Source organism: Pelophylax lessonae (genome assembly GCF_965119305.1).
Source record: "Pelophylax lessonae genome assembly, chromosome: 1".
NCBI classification, from domain to species: domain Eukaryota; kingdom Metazoa; phylum Chordata; class Amphibia; order Anura; family Ranidae; genus Pelophylax; species Pelophylax lessonae.
The window spans coordinates 507200947-507213780 of record NC_138768.1 but is presented as its reverse complement, the minus strand read 5'-3'; the positions used below and the strand labels follow the sequence as shown (position 1 = coordinate 507213780).

Genomic DNA, 12834 nt, shown 5'->3' with positions numbered 1-12834 from the left:
TGCAGGGATTGATGGAAATCACTCCCTTAGTGTAATTAGAGTAGGTAGCATGATAATGTGCACACACCCAAGCCTTCTTGAAACATAAAATACAGGATCCCAGTAAATGGGTTTCTTGTAAAATACACAGTTGGGGGGTAAATTTACGCATTTGATTGAATACTAGAGACTTGAGACCACGAACATTCCAGGACATAATAGAAAACTTAGCCATGATCCACAATGAAAATGAAAAATGTTGGGGGGGAATGAATGAGTTCCACCACCCCGCAGAGCCCAAAACACTGGGCAACGCGTGACCCCAAAAAATAGCCCCATAGGAGCCGAGAACTGTTTATGGAGGGCGTGAATCCAACCGAACTAAAAAAAAAAGGAAGGTAACAGTCACAAAAATATGGTCAGTGTCTGGAATAAAGAAACCTGAGGAACAATTAATGTCTGGCTTTCCCTGAAGGGAGATGTTGGAAGAATAGAGTTAGTGATCACAATCACCTGGACTAGGCCAGGAGAACAAACTTGTGTAGGCTGATCCCGGCATGTAAGCCATATGGTGGCCAGGGAGAACAAACATAATCAGAACAGACATAGGTATTACCAGAAATGAAAGACACCGCAGGAAGCTCCTCAGGCAGCCAGGCCACACAGGTAAGTAAAAGCTAGAAAAAAACCTAACATGGTTAGTATCAGCAATGCGGAGGTAAGGATTCCAGCCAGTCGGCGGCATCTTTAGGAGACGTGAAGAACTGAGCCGCTTCTCCACCAACCACCCGTAACTTGGCAGGAAAGAGGATACTGTATTTGATGCCTTTAGCCCATATGGCGGCCTTTACCAAATCAAAGGATCTGTGCATCTTCTGAATTTCAACAGTGTAGTCAGGAAAAATCAGCAGCTTAGAATTATGACAGGACAAGTCGCCCACTGCATGTGCGGCACGCAGGACTTCATCCTGGCCGCGGAAATTCAGCATCCGCAGAATCAGGGTGGAAAGGACATGTATATAATCTGCGAGTTTTGTAAGACTTTTTTTTTCATTATCTTTTTTTGGTAGGAATGTATGTAATGTGCTAGGGGTGGAGTAAATAAACAATGCTAAGGAGGGGGGGGCACCTAGCCGATGTACCCTGCAAAGTTCTCATCTTAAATGGGAGAAGCAGGTTTATGTGAGCATTTCATTTGGTCTTAGTTAGTGGTTGGGAATGACAACTATCAGAATGAAAGTTAGATATCTCAATGCCAACATAAGATGCATGAGACAATTTACTGGAAGGCAGGCATAATCAGTGAATTGAATACACTGAGAATATCATCTATTTCCATTATTCCAGGCACATCATGAAATGTGGCTGCTGTGCTTGTTCTTTAACCACTTAAGGGCCTCCTGCGCGAACCAACGTAGGTATACGTCGGTCGCATGCCTGCAGCTAGGGGGCGAGCGCGTGGGGATTCAAATGCACAGGGCAGGTGGCTCCAATTACCGCCTGACATCCGCGATCGTTCCCCGATAAGAGAGAAGAACGGTCAGCTGTTGCAAACATAGCTAACCGTTCTTCTCTCTGGAATGATCACAGAGTGCCTGTGATCCTTCTATGTAGGAACACAGGTCTCTGTGATAATTTCACAAGCCACGCCCCCCCCACAGTTAGAATCACTCCCCTAGGCTCACATTTAACCCCTTGATCACCCACAGTATTAACCCCTTCCCTGCCAGTGTCATTATTACAGTAAGGCACCTTTCACACATTTCCACTCCGTCGGCGGACTCTGTTTTTCTCACCGGGGATTGATCCGCCGATCCCCGCTGAGCAGGCGGATGACAGCTCTGTCTCTGCGCTGTGTGGGGAGACAGAGGTGTCAGATCCCTGCTGTTCTCTATGGAGGAATCGGATGAGAACGGACTGCCTGTCCATTCTCATCCGATCCGATCCGCCAGACGGATGGAAAATAGGGTTTCCACCCATGTGGATTTGACGGACAGGATCGGATTTCAGCAGACATATCTCTGCTGACATCCGCTGCCCCATAGAGATGCATGGGGCATCCGTTCAGATCCGCCTGATCTAAACCGTCCGCATGTGTGAAAGGGGCCTAACAGTGCATATTTATAGCACTGATTACTGTAGTAATGTCACTGGCCTCCCCAAAAGTGTCAAAAATGTCAGTCAAGGGTCCGATCTGTCCGCTGCAATGTTGCAGTCCCGCTAAAAATCACAGATGGCCGCCATTGCTAGTAAAAAAAAAAAAACAATAAAAATTACATAAATCTTTCCCGTAGTTAGTAGACGCAATAACTTCTGTGCAAACCAATAAAAATACGCTTATTGCGATTTTTTTTACCAATAATATGTAGCAGAAAACAAATTGGCCTAAAATGAGCAAATCAATCAGCACAGGGCCAGTCAGTACTGTCCAGACAGAGGGTCAGGGGTCATGCAGCCTCATAGGACAATCAGGGGAGAATGAAAAATCCTCCAACAAGCTTTACCAGACACTGATAGAAGTCACAAGACTGCTCTGACTGCTGATTAGAAAAGGTATTTAGCAGTTTATAGTTACTAAAATAATTGCATTTCCATGTTCCGTGTACTGTGGGAACCAGATATAGTGAATGCAGGGTCCTGGGTTTAGTAACACTTTAATAGTGTTGATTTGTTGACTATTGCAAGTGTTTTTATATACAATTAAGTGATGATGTGTGTGTTTTTTTCCTAAAATAATGAAGGACTGACTGAGGTTGCAGCAAGCAAATGTTGTTCTTGTTTCTTTCCCAGAAAGTTGGCATGTAAATAAACACAAGCAAGTGCACTTGAATGAGAGGAATAAAGAGAAACTTGTAACATCCTCCATGAGATCCCCAGTTTCTCCTTTTTCCCCTCACTTTTGTGTGTTTGGAAGGAGCAACACACATTATTTGTCCTCTAACAACTAAGACCCCTTTCACGCTTGTGCGCCTTGTCCTGCGTCTTGGGACTGCAAAGTCGCATGACAAGTCATACTCCATGATTTCCAGTGAGTACCATTCATATCTGTGCGACTTCAAGTCGCAACGACTTCAAAGTAGTCCCTGCACTACTTTGGTCTGACTTTGATGTATTTTGAAGTCCATAGACCTCAAAATGACACAGGCTGTCACGAACCGGCAGGACTGGTAGTGGATCCTCTGGACCAGAGAGACGATGGCGCGGGTTGTACTAGAGGACCGGTTCTAAGCAGTTACTGGTCTTCACCAGAGCCCGCCGCAAGGCGGGATGGATTTGCTGCGGCGGTAACTACCAGGTCGTGTCCCCTAGTAACAACTCGATCTCTCTGGCAGCTGATATGGCGTGGTACACAGGGAGTAGGCAAGAGCGTAGTCAGACGTAGCAGAGGTCAGGGCAGGCGGCAGAGGTTCAAAGGCGAGATGTCGGTAGCAAGGATTCGGCAACAGGCAAAGCAAACAAACACAGAAGGGAACGCTTTCACAGAGGCACAAAGATCCGGCAGGAAGCTGTGTGAGGAGAAGGTATTAATGAGCAGTGCACAGGTGAAGCCTAATTAAGTCAGCACTGCCTTTCACAAACCTTAACCCTTAATAACCAGTCTGGGCCAGGTACCAATCACCTGTGCACTGGTCCTTTAGATCTAAGAGTCCCGGTGCGCTGTGAGCGCTTCGAGGCCAGCAGGGGGCCCGGAGCGCTGAGCGTAACACAGGCATTGCTTCAAGTCTAGTCAAAATTGCGGCAAAATTGTGCGGCAGTCGCATAAGTGTGAAAGGGGCCTAAATCCATTGTTCTACGGACAATACAAAACTCATAGTCCATAGTTTATCTCAGGAGAGAGCATGAGAGGGTAACTGTATTCCTACAGTTGGACCATAGGGAATGAACATAGCCACCCTCTAACACAGGGGTCTTCAAACTTTCAAAAGAAAAAGGCCAGTTTACTGTCCTTCAGACTTTAGTTGGGTCCGACTGTGCCCAGTGTGAGTAAACAATGCCTGATCTTTGGTACTAGGGGGAGAAATAATATGTGTTAGAGAAAGAAATAATGCCCCACTGACTCAAGGGCAGAATAAAGGCAAGCAAAGGGCCGCATTCAGCCCCAGGGTTGCAGTTTGGAGACCACTGCTCTACCTGAAAGTCAGATCACAGCAACAATTTAGAGATTTGGGGGAGGCTGAGAGCAATACAAGGTAGTTTTTATTACATCATTACTTGCTTCCTTTGCAATATAATGACCTTTTGAAACGTCATTGTATTGTATTTACACTTACACAGTAGCTACACTGCCTTGCAGGGTCTCACTAGAGGATTTGTTTAGCCAACCTTACATACTATATCTCAAGCAGGGCTACATTCTTACATGCAGCTTATGAGCTCCAATGCTGCATTGGAGGCATTACAGGCAGCACCCAAGGAATCATGGGACATATAGTCCTGATGCATTATATCAGCCTTTTTCAACCAGGGTGCCCAGGCACCGTGGGGTGCCTTGAGGTTTATTCAGGGATGCCTTGACAAAATATCTAAAAATTGTCCAAAAACTGTATACAAGCCGGCGTGTGGGTGAATGGGTGCCTTTTTAGTTACACAAAGCCATGGGTTATCACCATTACAACCTTCTAGCTGCCGGGGTCCTAATGACCAATGGCATCATCAGTTGATGTGGAGGATGTCAGTTGCCTGCATGATATCATTGTTTGACCATCCCCTGCCCCTCTCCATCAGCGTTTGGGTCACATTAGCTGAGTGATAGAGAAAAAATGAAGAGAAACATAGGATTACTAGTCAGTACCAGTTGGCAAAAGTGTATTTGCTTTGGAAGAATAAATCACATCAAATGTTGGGTGTCCTACTTGGATTTGTGGATGTTGCTGCATTGTGTAAAACTATTAGAATAGGTTTTACATTTTTGAATGGGGCGCCTCGAGAATGTCCATCATTTATAAAGGGTGCCTTGAGACTGTCCATCATTTTTTAAGGGTGCCTCGAGACTGTCCATCATTTTTAAAGGGTGCCTTGAGACTGTCCATCATTTTTTAAGGGTGCCTTGAGACTCTCCTTAATTTAAAAAGGTGCCTTGACTGAAAAAAGGTTGAGAAACACTGCATTAGATCAGTGGTCCTCAACCCTGGCCTACAGGACCCACTAACAGGCCAGGTTTGCAAGATAACTGAAATACATCCCAGGTGATATCAGTTGCTGCTCAGTGATTGCAGTACTCTAGTCTGCATCTCCCCAAGGTAATACCTAAAATCTGGCCTGTTAGTGGGCCCTGTAGGCCAGGGTTGAGGACCACTGCATTAGATGATATAAATATTTTCGAATGTGTGCACAGTGCACGTTCTCCAACCAAAGTTCCTGCAAGGGCAGCACGGAGAAACACAGGGATCATCCAAAAGGGAAAATGTAAGTGGCATGAGATGCAGGAACAAAAAAAAAAAATAACAATTTGTTTTACATTTAGTTAGGTGGGGGGAAAGCAGAATATGGCACTGAGTGTTTAATATTACTTGAAATCTTACTAAAATCATAGCTATCTAACTACAACAGGAGGTCTACTATATGGTAGCTAAAAATTGCTTTTGCACATACAAGCTAATATACTTTTCACTTACATATTCATTCCTGGCATTCCAGGACCACCTAATGAATTAGGAGGTCTCATTCCACTTCCATAGTTCTGGAACACAAGAAGAACAAGTCAAATTGCAAGGAAAGGATTCGTATTCTAACCCATGCTGTCCTAAGCTCATTTAAATTCAGTACACAACAATTGTGTTCCAGAATACTCTCAGCTGTCCTTCAGAGCAGATGTTGTGAACTGTATATGTACCCCTAGGGGTAATTCTGACAGCTTCAGAAATTAATCCTGGTGGTACATTTAGAATAAACAATGGAAGCCATTTCCTCGTTCAAAGAGTGGGAGATATAGGAAGCTGTACTTTAAATGTACCACATAGGAATGTATAGATTAAAAACTGCTTTTATTACAAGTTTAAAAGAAAGAAATCATTAAAACCATAAACAGAAAAAATTTCCAGATTGATATAATCATTGCTTTGTGCTTAGGATCAACACTTTTAGTGATGTGCTCGCTTCCTCAGGATCTGCGCTGGAATATTCGGAGAGATCAATCAAGAAGTTGACTTGTTCCCCAATAATGGATGATCCAATATAAAGGATGACACTGGGTCTCTCAAGTAGATATAAAAAATCCAATCCAATAAAAAAGAGGGGATACCCTAATTAAACAATCCAAGGATAATAAACAACAAGAATTGTATATTCCTCAGTGAGGAACCATTTCAAAGGCAAAACTGAAAATATACCAAAACTATTCTACTATGTCAAACAGAACCCATAAGTGCTGCATGTAAGAAAGTAGCATTGGTCAAAAAGTTGTGATGTGTGTCAATCTGGAAGTTTTTTCTGTTTATGGTTTTAATGAATTGTTTCTTGCAAATTTGTAATAAAATATATTTTTAGTCTATATGTTCCTATGTAATACATTTAAATTATGGCTCCTTATACTGTATGTATCTCTCTCTCTCTGTCAAAGAGGAAATGGTCTCCATTTATATTTAGGGATGGTACTCATAGAAAACATGTGTTTTGGAAGTAATATAAATCCACCTCTTATCTGTTTAAGTTTAGAAAAACATTGCAAATACAGATGCAATAGCTCAAAAATCCAAAAATTCTTTATCCGTAGTAACCTGAGTAAGAGCTCAATATCCAAACAAGCATGATGCACTAAATCACCAATGCATCTAACTATAACCATAAAACCTAATTTCAATCTGAAAATGTTAACATTTAAATGAATCAAAGATGAAATAGCTAATTTCTAAGAGGGGAAATCTGTTCATGTTTATAGAACTCTCTTCTCATAATAAATTCAAAAGTCAATGACACTTTCTCTGAGCTAAATCTCTCTTAGAAATATTAAAAAATGTCATGTCTCATAACATTTCCAGAACAAAGAACACCCAATAAATATGCATAAAAGATCTAAAATTCCCCATGGTGACTCTAAAACCCAACATGTTTTGCTTTAAAAAAAAAGCTTAGTCAGAGGTGTAGTGCAACCTACCATATTTTTGGATATTTTTGAGAGAGATTTAGTTCAAACAATGTGTCATTGAGGTTTGGATTTATTAGTTTATAAGAGAGAGTCTTATAAACATGAACAGAGTTTCCCTGTTCAGGGATTTAGCCACGTTACATTTGATTTATTTAAGCTTTTAACATTTTCAGAAAAAAATCAAGTCTTGTGGTCCTAGTGGGTTAGATGCATGGTGATTTAGTGCATCACTCTTTTTGACATTTAGAATAACAGTTTACTAAGAATAAGGTACAGAATACTACTAAACACATAATTTTAATGTACTGTTTGGATAAAAAAAAAAATCGGGAGGTTCTTGCTGATATGCTAAAATATTGTTCTAGAGTCACCTTTTCATATCTAAATAGAAGTAAGTTTCCTGACTTACTACCTGAGGTCCCATTGCTGCCATGCTTCGTGGTGGGTTCATTCTCTGCATGGGTCCTGCCATGTTTGGATGCCCTGGAAAATAAAATATTTGTAGTATTTGCATAAGTTATAGACCACATTCGAGCTGCCATGCGTTGTATTAATGCACACAGGTAATAGATAGTTGTTTTTTTTACACCTTTAGCTTCCAAATATACAAAGGCATTTATCAAATCCAAGACATATTTTTATGCTTCTACACCCTGATTTTTTTATTTGCTTGTTATACGAATTTCATATTAATAAACTGCTGTCAATGTGTGCAGCCCACCTCTAAGATTATGCTTAAACTTTATAAAATGCAACAATCCACTACAAGAGGTATGTGAGTTATAGTCAATGAGAGTTGTTACTCTGTACCACTATTTTTAGTATATATATACCACATTTATGAAAAATTGTAATAAGACTTTAAGGGTATCAATAAAAGTGAAATCTACACATCATTTTAATAAACATTTTTTTTAAAGATTTTTTACAAATCATTTATATTAAAAACAACATTTGACTGCTACTGTATACAAAATGCTCCATAATCAAACATCATGTAAAATATAATATAGAGCACTCTAACTATAACTTCTAGTCTTGTTCCTATTAATTTTTATAATTACATCAACATAATTTAAAGAAACAGTATAATGGAATCCATTCAATAAATTCAATACATTTTTATTAAAATATTAAACAATAACACAGGAAAAAAAGATGTATTTAGAGACCTTTAGATAATAGTAGCTATAATTATAGATTATATGCTTATTATGTTATCAATCATAAGTCAAAGTATAGTATAAATGGTAATAAAGTTTTAAACGTGAATATAAATCATAGAGTTATACATATTGTAGCACTATTTTAGTATAGATAAATGTATAAATGTTGACATGAGATCAATGAAAGAGATGAAAAAGGAAAGAGAAGAATAGAAAAGAAGGAAATAGAATATAAATGGAGGAGGGTCTGGGGAGGCAAATAAACATGGGGAATGAGTGTGTGGATGCTAATATAAGCAACCTTTTGTTTTATTTGCATAACAAAGGACCTATCAAAGTATTTTGGAAGCTAGAATTTGATCCAAGATTGAACCAAATTTGGTCAAATTTATAGGATTTATTGTGAACGATGGCAGCAAGTTTTTTATTGGACATATACCACATCATCCTATTTTTTGCTTGGGTGGAAGTTGGTATAGAGGACCACCAAGCCTTCGACAGAGTCTGTTTGGTTGCAGTAATTTGGAATGTCAAAAGTGTAAAACATTTTTGATGCAATTGGAAGGTTTTAAATTCAGTAAGGCTTCTTTTAGATTTTTTTCGTATTCTTTTACCTATTAAAGTATGTATTACTCTATATAAATCTGACAAAATTGCTTAATTTTGGGACAATCCCACCAAAAATGTATAAGGGTTCCTTTTGCTTGGCAGCCCCTTAAGCATTTGCTAGCTATCGAAGGTTTACATCTAGCTAGACGTTAGGGAACCGTATGCCAAGGCATTAGTAGCTTATAATTAGATTCAAATGCAGCTATAATAATGGAGCAATGTGCAGTGGTGTGCCATATATGATGGCAGTCTGTCTCTTCAAAAACTTAACCTAGATCATCCTGCCATTTTACCATATATGAATGTGAATAAGGGGTTCGTCCTTCCAATATAGTCTCATATATAGATGTAATGAGACCTATGTTTATTATAATGGTTTGATAATAGGATTGTGAATTAATTTACAGAATTTTGGGGGAATCCATAAAATAGTTTTAATAGAAATAGGATCCAATTTGAGTGCTTCAATAGCAATTCAAACAGGTGGATCAATAGAAGCGTTGCGATTTACATGGGGTTCATACTGATCCAAGATAAAGGAGAATATTTGATTCTGTATTGATCTCATTACATGAGAAGGTATCTTGATAGGAAGAGTTGGAAATAAAGTAGTTTAGGATGGTAGACCATCTTTATTGACGGTATGCGCCCTGGCCCCTAACCAAGAGATTTGATATTTTTTCCAAGATTCAAGAATACCAAAATGGAATGGAATCCATTCTTGTTTCATCTTGTCCAAACAATTAACCAAAATAGGAAAACATACTGGTTGGACTACTGTAAATGTCCGCCTACAATTATTGTCAGTTGATTTGCACATTTGAAGTGTGTCTCTAACAGAAATGGCGGAGCATCATGGATCCCTATAGGACAATTTAATGTCCCAATTCCAACAAAAAAGTTGTGGTAAGAATGAATTGGAATCTGAAAAACTAATTTTTATTACAGTTTAAAGAATTGTAAGAGATGAAATCCACACTTCTTGCTACATGAAATATTTGGAAGAATGTATAGAAGATCATTATAATTCCTTTGGTTACACATTTTCTCAATATTAAAAATGTCAGTGGTGAATTTAAAATGAAGTGGGAAGCTAGTTTAAATATCTGCTTGCAAAATATGATGACTATGCTTATCTAAGAGTACAAAAAAAGAAATACAAACTATAGATGATGCAATTTAACTATTAAATATCCATGACAGGAAACAGAGAATGCTTTTCTTTTGCAATTCTGAGTAAGCTCATGAACTATGCACTTAGTATGGAATCATATTATTAAAATATATTTCGATGTCAAAGGAAAAAAATTTCAACAAAATAATTTTTTGTGATACTGTACTGCAAATCAAACTGTTGTGTATCTGTTGAGTAGTCAGATTCAGTGGGGGTTGATTTACTAAAGGATAAAAGGCTGTTTACTGTTCAGCTGAAGTTGCAATTTGAAAGGGAATTTTCCCCAGCAAATAAGGGGAAGTTTTTCTGACTTCTATTATTTAAACATGTGCAAGCAAAAATGTTTTTTTCCTTACACCGAATTGGATTTCCCTTATATCCAACTTAACCACTTAACCCCCAGAAGATATGGCTGCTCAAAGACCAGGCCCTATTTTGCGATTCGGCACTGCGTGATTTTAACGGACAATTGCGCAGTCATGCGACGCTGTACCCAAACAAAATTGACGTCCTTTTTTTCCCACAAATAGAGCTTTCTTTTGGTGGTATTTGATCACCTGTGCGATTTTTATTTTTTGCGCTATAAACAAAAAAAGAGCGACAATTTTGAATAAAATAACAATATTTTTCACATTTTTTATATAAAATTCTCAAAAAAAATGTAAAAATCAAAATTTTTTAAACATTTTAGGCCAATTTGTTTTCTGCTGTATATGTTTCAAAATCGCAATAAGCGTATTTTGATTGGTTTGCACAAAAGTTATTGTGTTTACTAACTACGGGAAAGATTTATGTCATTTTCATTGTTTTTTTTTACTAGTAATGGCGGCGATCTACGATTTTTTTTGCGGGACTGCGACATTGCGGCGGACAGATCGGACCCCTGATTGACATTTTTGACACTTTTGGGAGTACTAGCGACATTACTACAGTAATCAGTGCTATAAATATGCACTGTTACTGTCAAAATGACACTGGCAGGGAAGGGGTTAACTTTATTGGTGATCACGGGGTTAAGTGTGTCCCTAGGGGCGTGATTCTAACTGTGGGGGGGGGGGCATGGCTTTGATTTTGCCCTAGTACCACCACTAGTTAAAGTGGTTAAAGAAGTCTTGAAGTTGGAAGAGCCAGTGGAATCGCCCTTGAAACAAACAAAATACTTCAAACATCTAAAAAAAGAACGCTCAAATTTTCGTTTTTTGGGTGAGCTTGGCGAGATCATCACAGACAAGTGGGGTGGAATGGAAAGGAAGAACTCTTTGCTGACCAAAATATCAAGGATGTATCCCTTTAAAAGTGAGAAAGTGAAACATCTATAGTCCGCCCCTATAGTCGATGCAGCCTTGATGAGGTTGGTGAAGCATGTCACCCTTCCGCTAGAGGATTCGGCATCCTTCAAAGATGGCCTTGACAGGTGAATCAACACTGAGGGGATCTATATTATGGCAGGCATGGCCTGTAAACCAGCCATGGCCCTTGCCATGAAGAAGTGGCCAGAGGTTCAGCTGTTCATGAACTAAGGCTGGTGGTGCCTCTATTGACATTATCCGCCTAGTGGCTCGGTCATACTTTCTTCTGTCACACCCAAACATGCCTTATGGCTGCGTCCTTGGCTAGCCAATCCTGCCTCTAAACGGGTATGGTGTAGGATCCCCTTTGAGGGTTCCTCTCTTTTCGGCAATCAATTAGACAGTGCCATCACCAGTGCCACAGGTGGCAGGTCGGGGGTTCCTTCCCCAGGATCGACACCTGCTGGACCGGAAGAGGGCTCTGCGCAGGCAGAGCTCAGATCATGCAAGGGAAGTCCGCCTCTATAGGCCTGGCCGTGAATTCAGGAAGACCTCTGAAAAGAAAACCAGTCGGCTGGTCAGAAATTTCCAGGCAAAGGGGGAAGCCACTAAGTCCTTTTGATATTGGGCCTGTCCAGGCGGCTCTAGTAGATGCTTGCTTGCTCCTTTTTTTTGCATGTCGGGGCAGCCTTGATCAGGGACCACTGGGCCATCAAAACAGTCTCCTCTGGTCACGCCCGGGCATTCAGCAGCCCTCCTACACTCCGATTTATACCCGCAACCCTCCCACATTCAGAACAGAAAAGGCAGATTCTCCGTTCCTATGTGGATTCACTGATGGCTCAGGGCGCTGCCGTGCCCATCCTGGTCGGCGAGAGGTTTCAAGGTTTTTACTCGCCACTCTTTTATGATCCGCCAGGCGACTGGCAGGTGTCCATAGATCTGAAGGACGCTTACTACCATGTCCCGATAGCGGAAGATTTCCAGAAGTTTCCTCGCTTTGCTTTAGACCAGGACCACCTTCAGTTTATCTGTCTCCCATTCGGGCTTACGACATTGCCTCGTGTCTTTTCAAAACTCTTACTGGCTGTCATAGCCCTGATCAGGACCAGAGGCATTAGTCTCCACCAATATTTAGATGACCTGCTGTTGCTGTCCTGGGATTGGGAGCAGATCTGACTGCACAGAACCCAAGTCATCTCCAGACTTCTCGTGTTCGGCTGATTGTTGAACATGGAGAAAAGTCACCTGGAGCCGACACAGTCTCTGATATTCCATGGGCGCATTTCGATACACTCAAGAGCACCATCTCCTTGCCCTTGGTGAAAATCCCAGTGATTCAGGAATACGTCCAGCATCCCCTCATCTCCAGGCCTCACAGTGACTGAGGATTATTGGTAAAGTGGGCACAGTAAAAAATGCGGCCTTTCCAGAAAGGCTTCCTCCAGCAATGGAATCTGGGAAGCTAGGATCCACCCATACAGATAACTTCGTCCATGTGGGAGAGCCTCTCTTGGTGGCTAAAGCAGAAGA

General features: G+C 40.5%; 1 protein-coding gene across 1 annotated transcript in view; it reads right to left on the bottom strand.

Annotated features, from left to right (window-relative positions):
- SSBP4 (single stranded DNA binding protein 4) overlaps positions 1 to 12834 on the bottom strand; it is a 682195-nt gene that overhangs the window by 33034 nt on the left and 636327 nt on the right. Inside the window, exons 9-10 of the mRNA XM_082263962.1 lie at positions 7476 to 7546; positions 5595 to 5659 (exon numbers count right to left, since the gene is read on the bottom strand). Of these exons, the coding sequence (XP_082120088.1) occupies positions 5595 to 5659; positions 7476 to 7546 (136 nt within the window). The remainder of the gene's footprint in view (positions 1 to 5594; positions 5660 to 7475; positions 7547 to 12834) is intronic.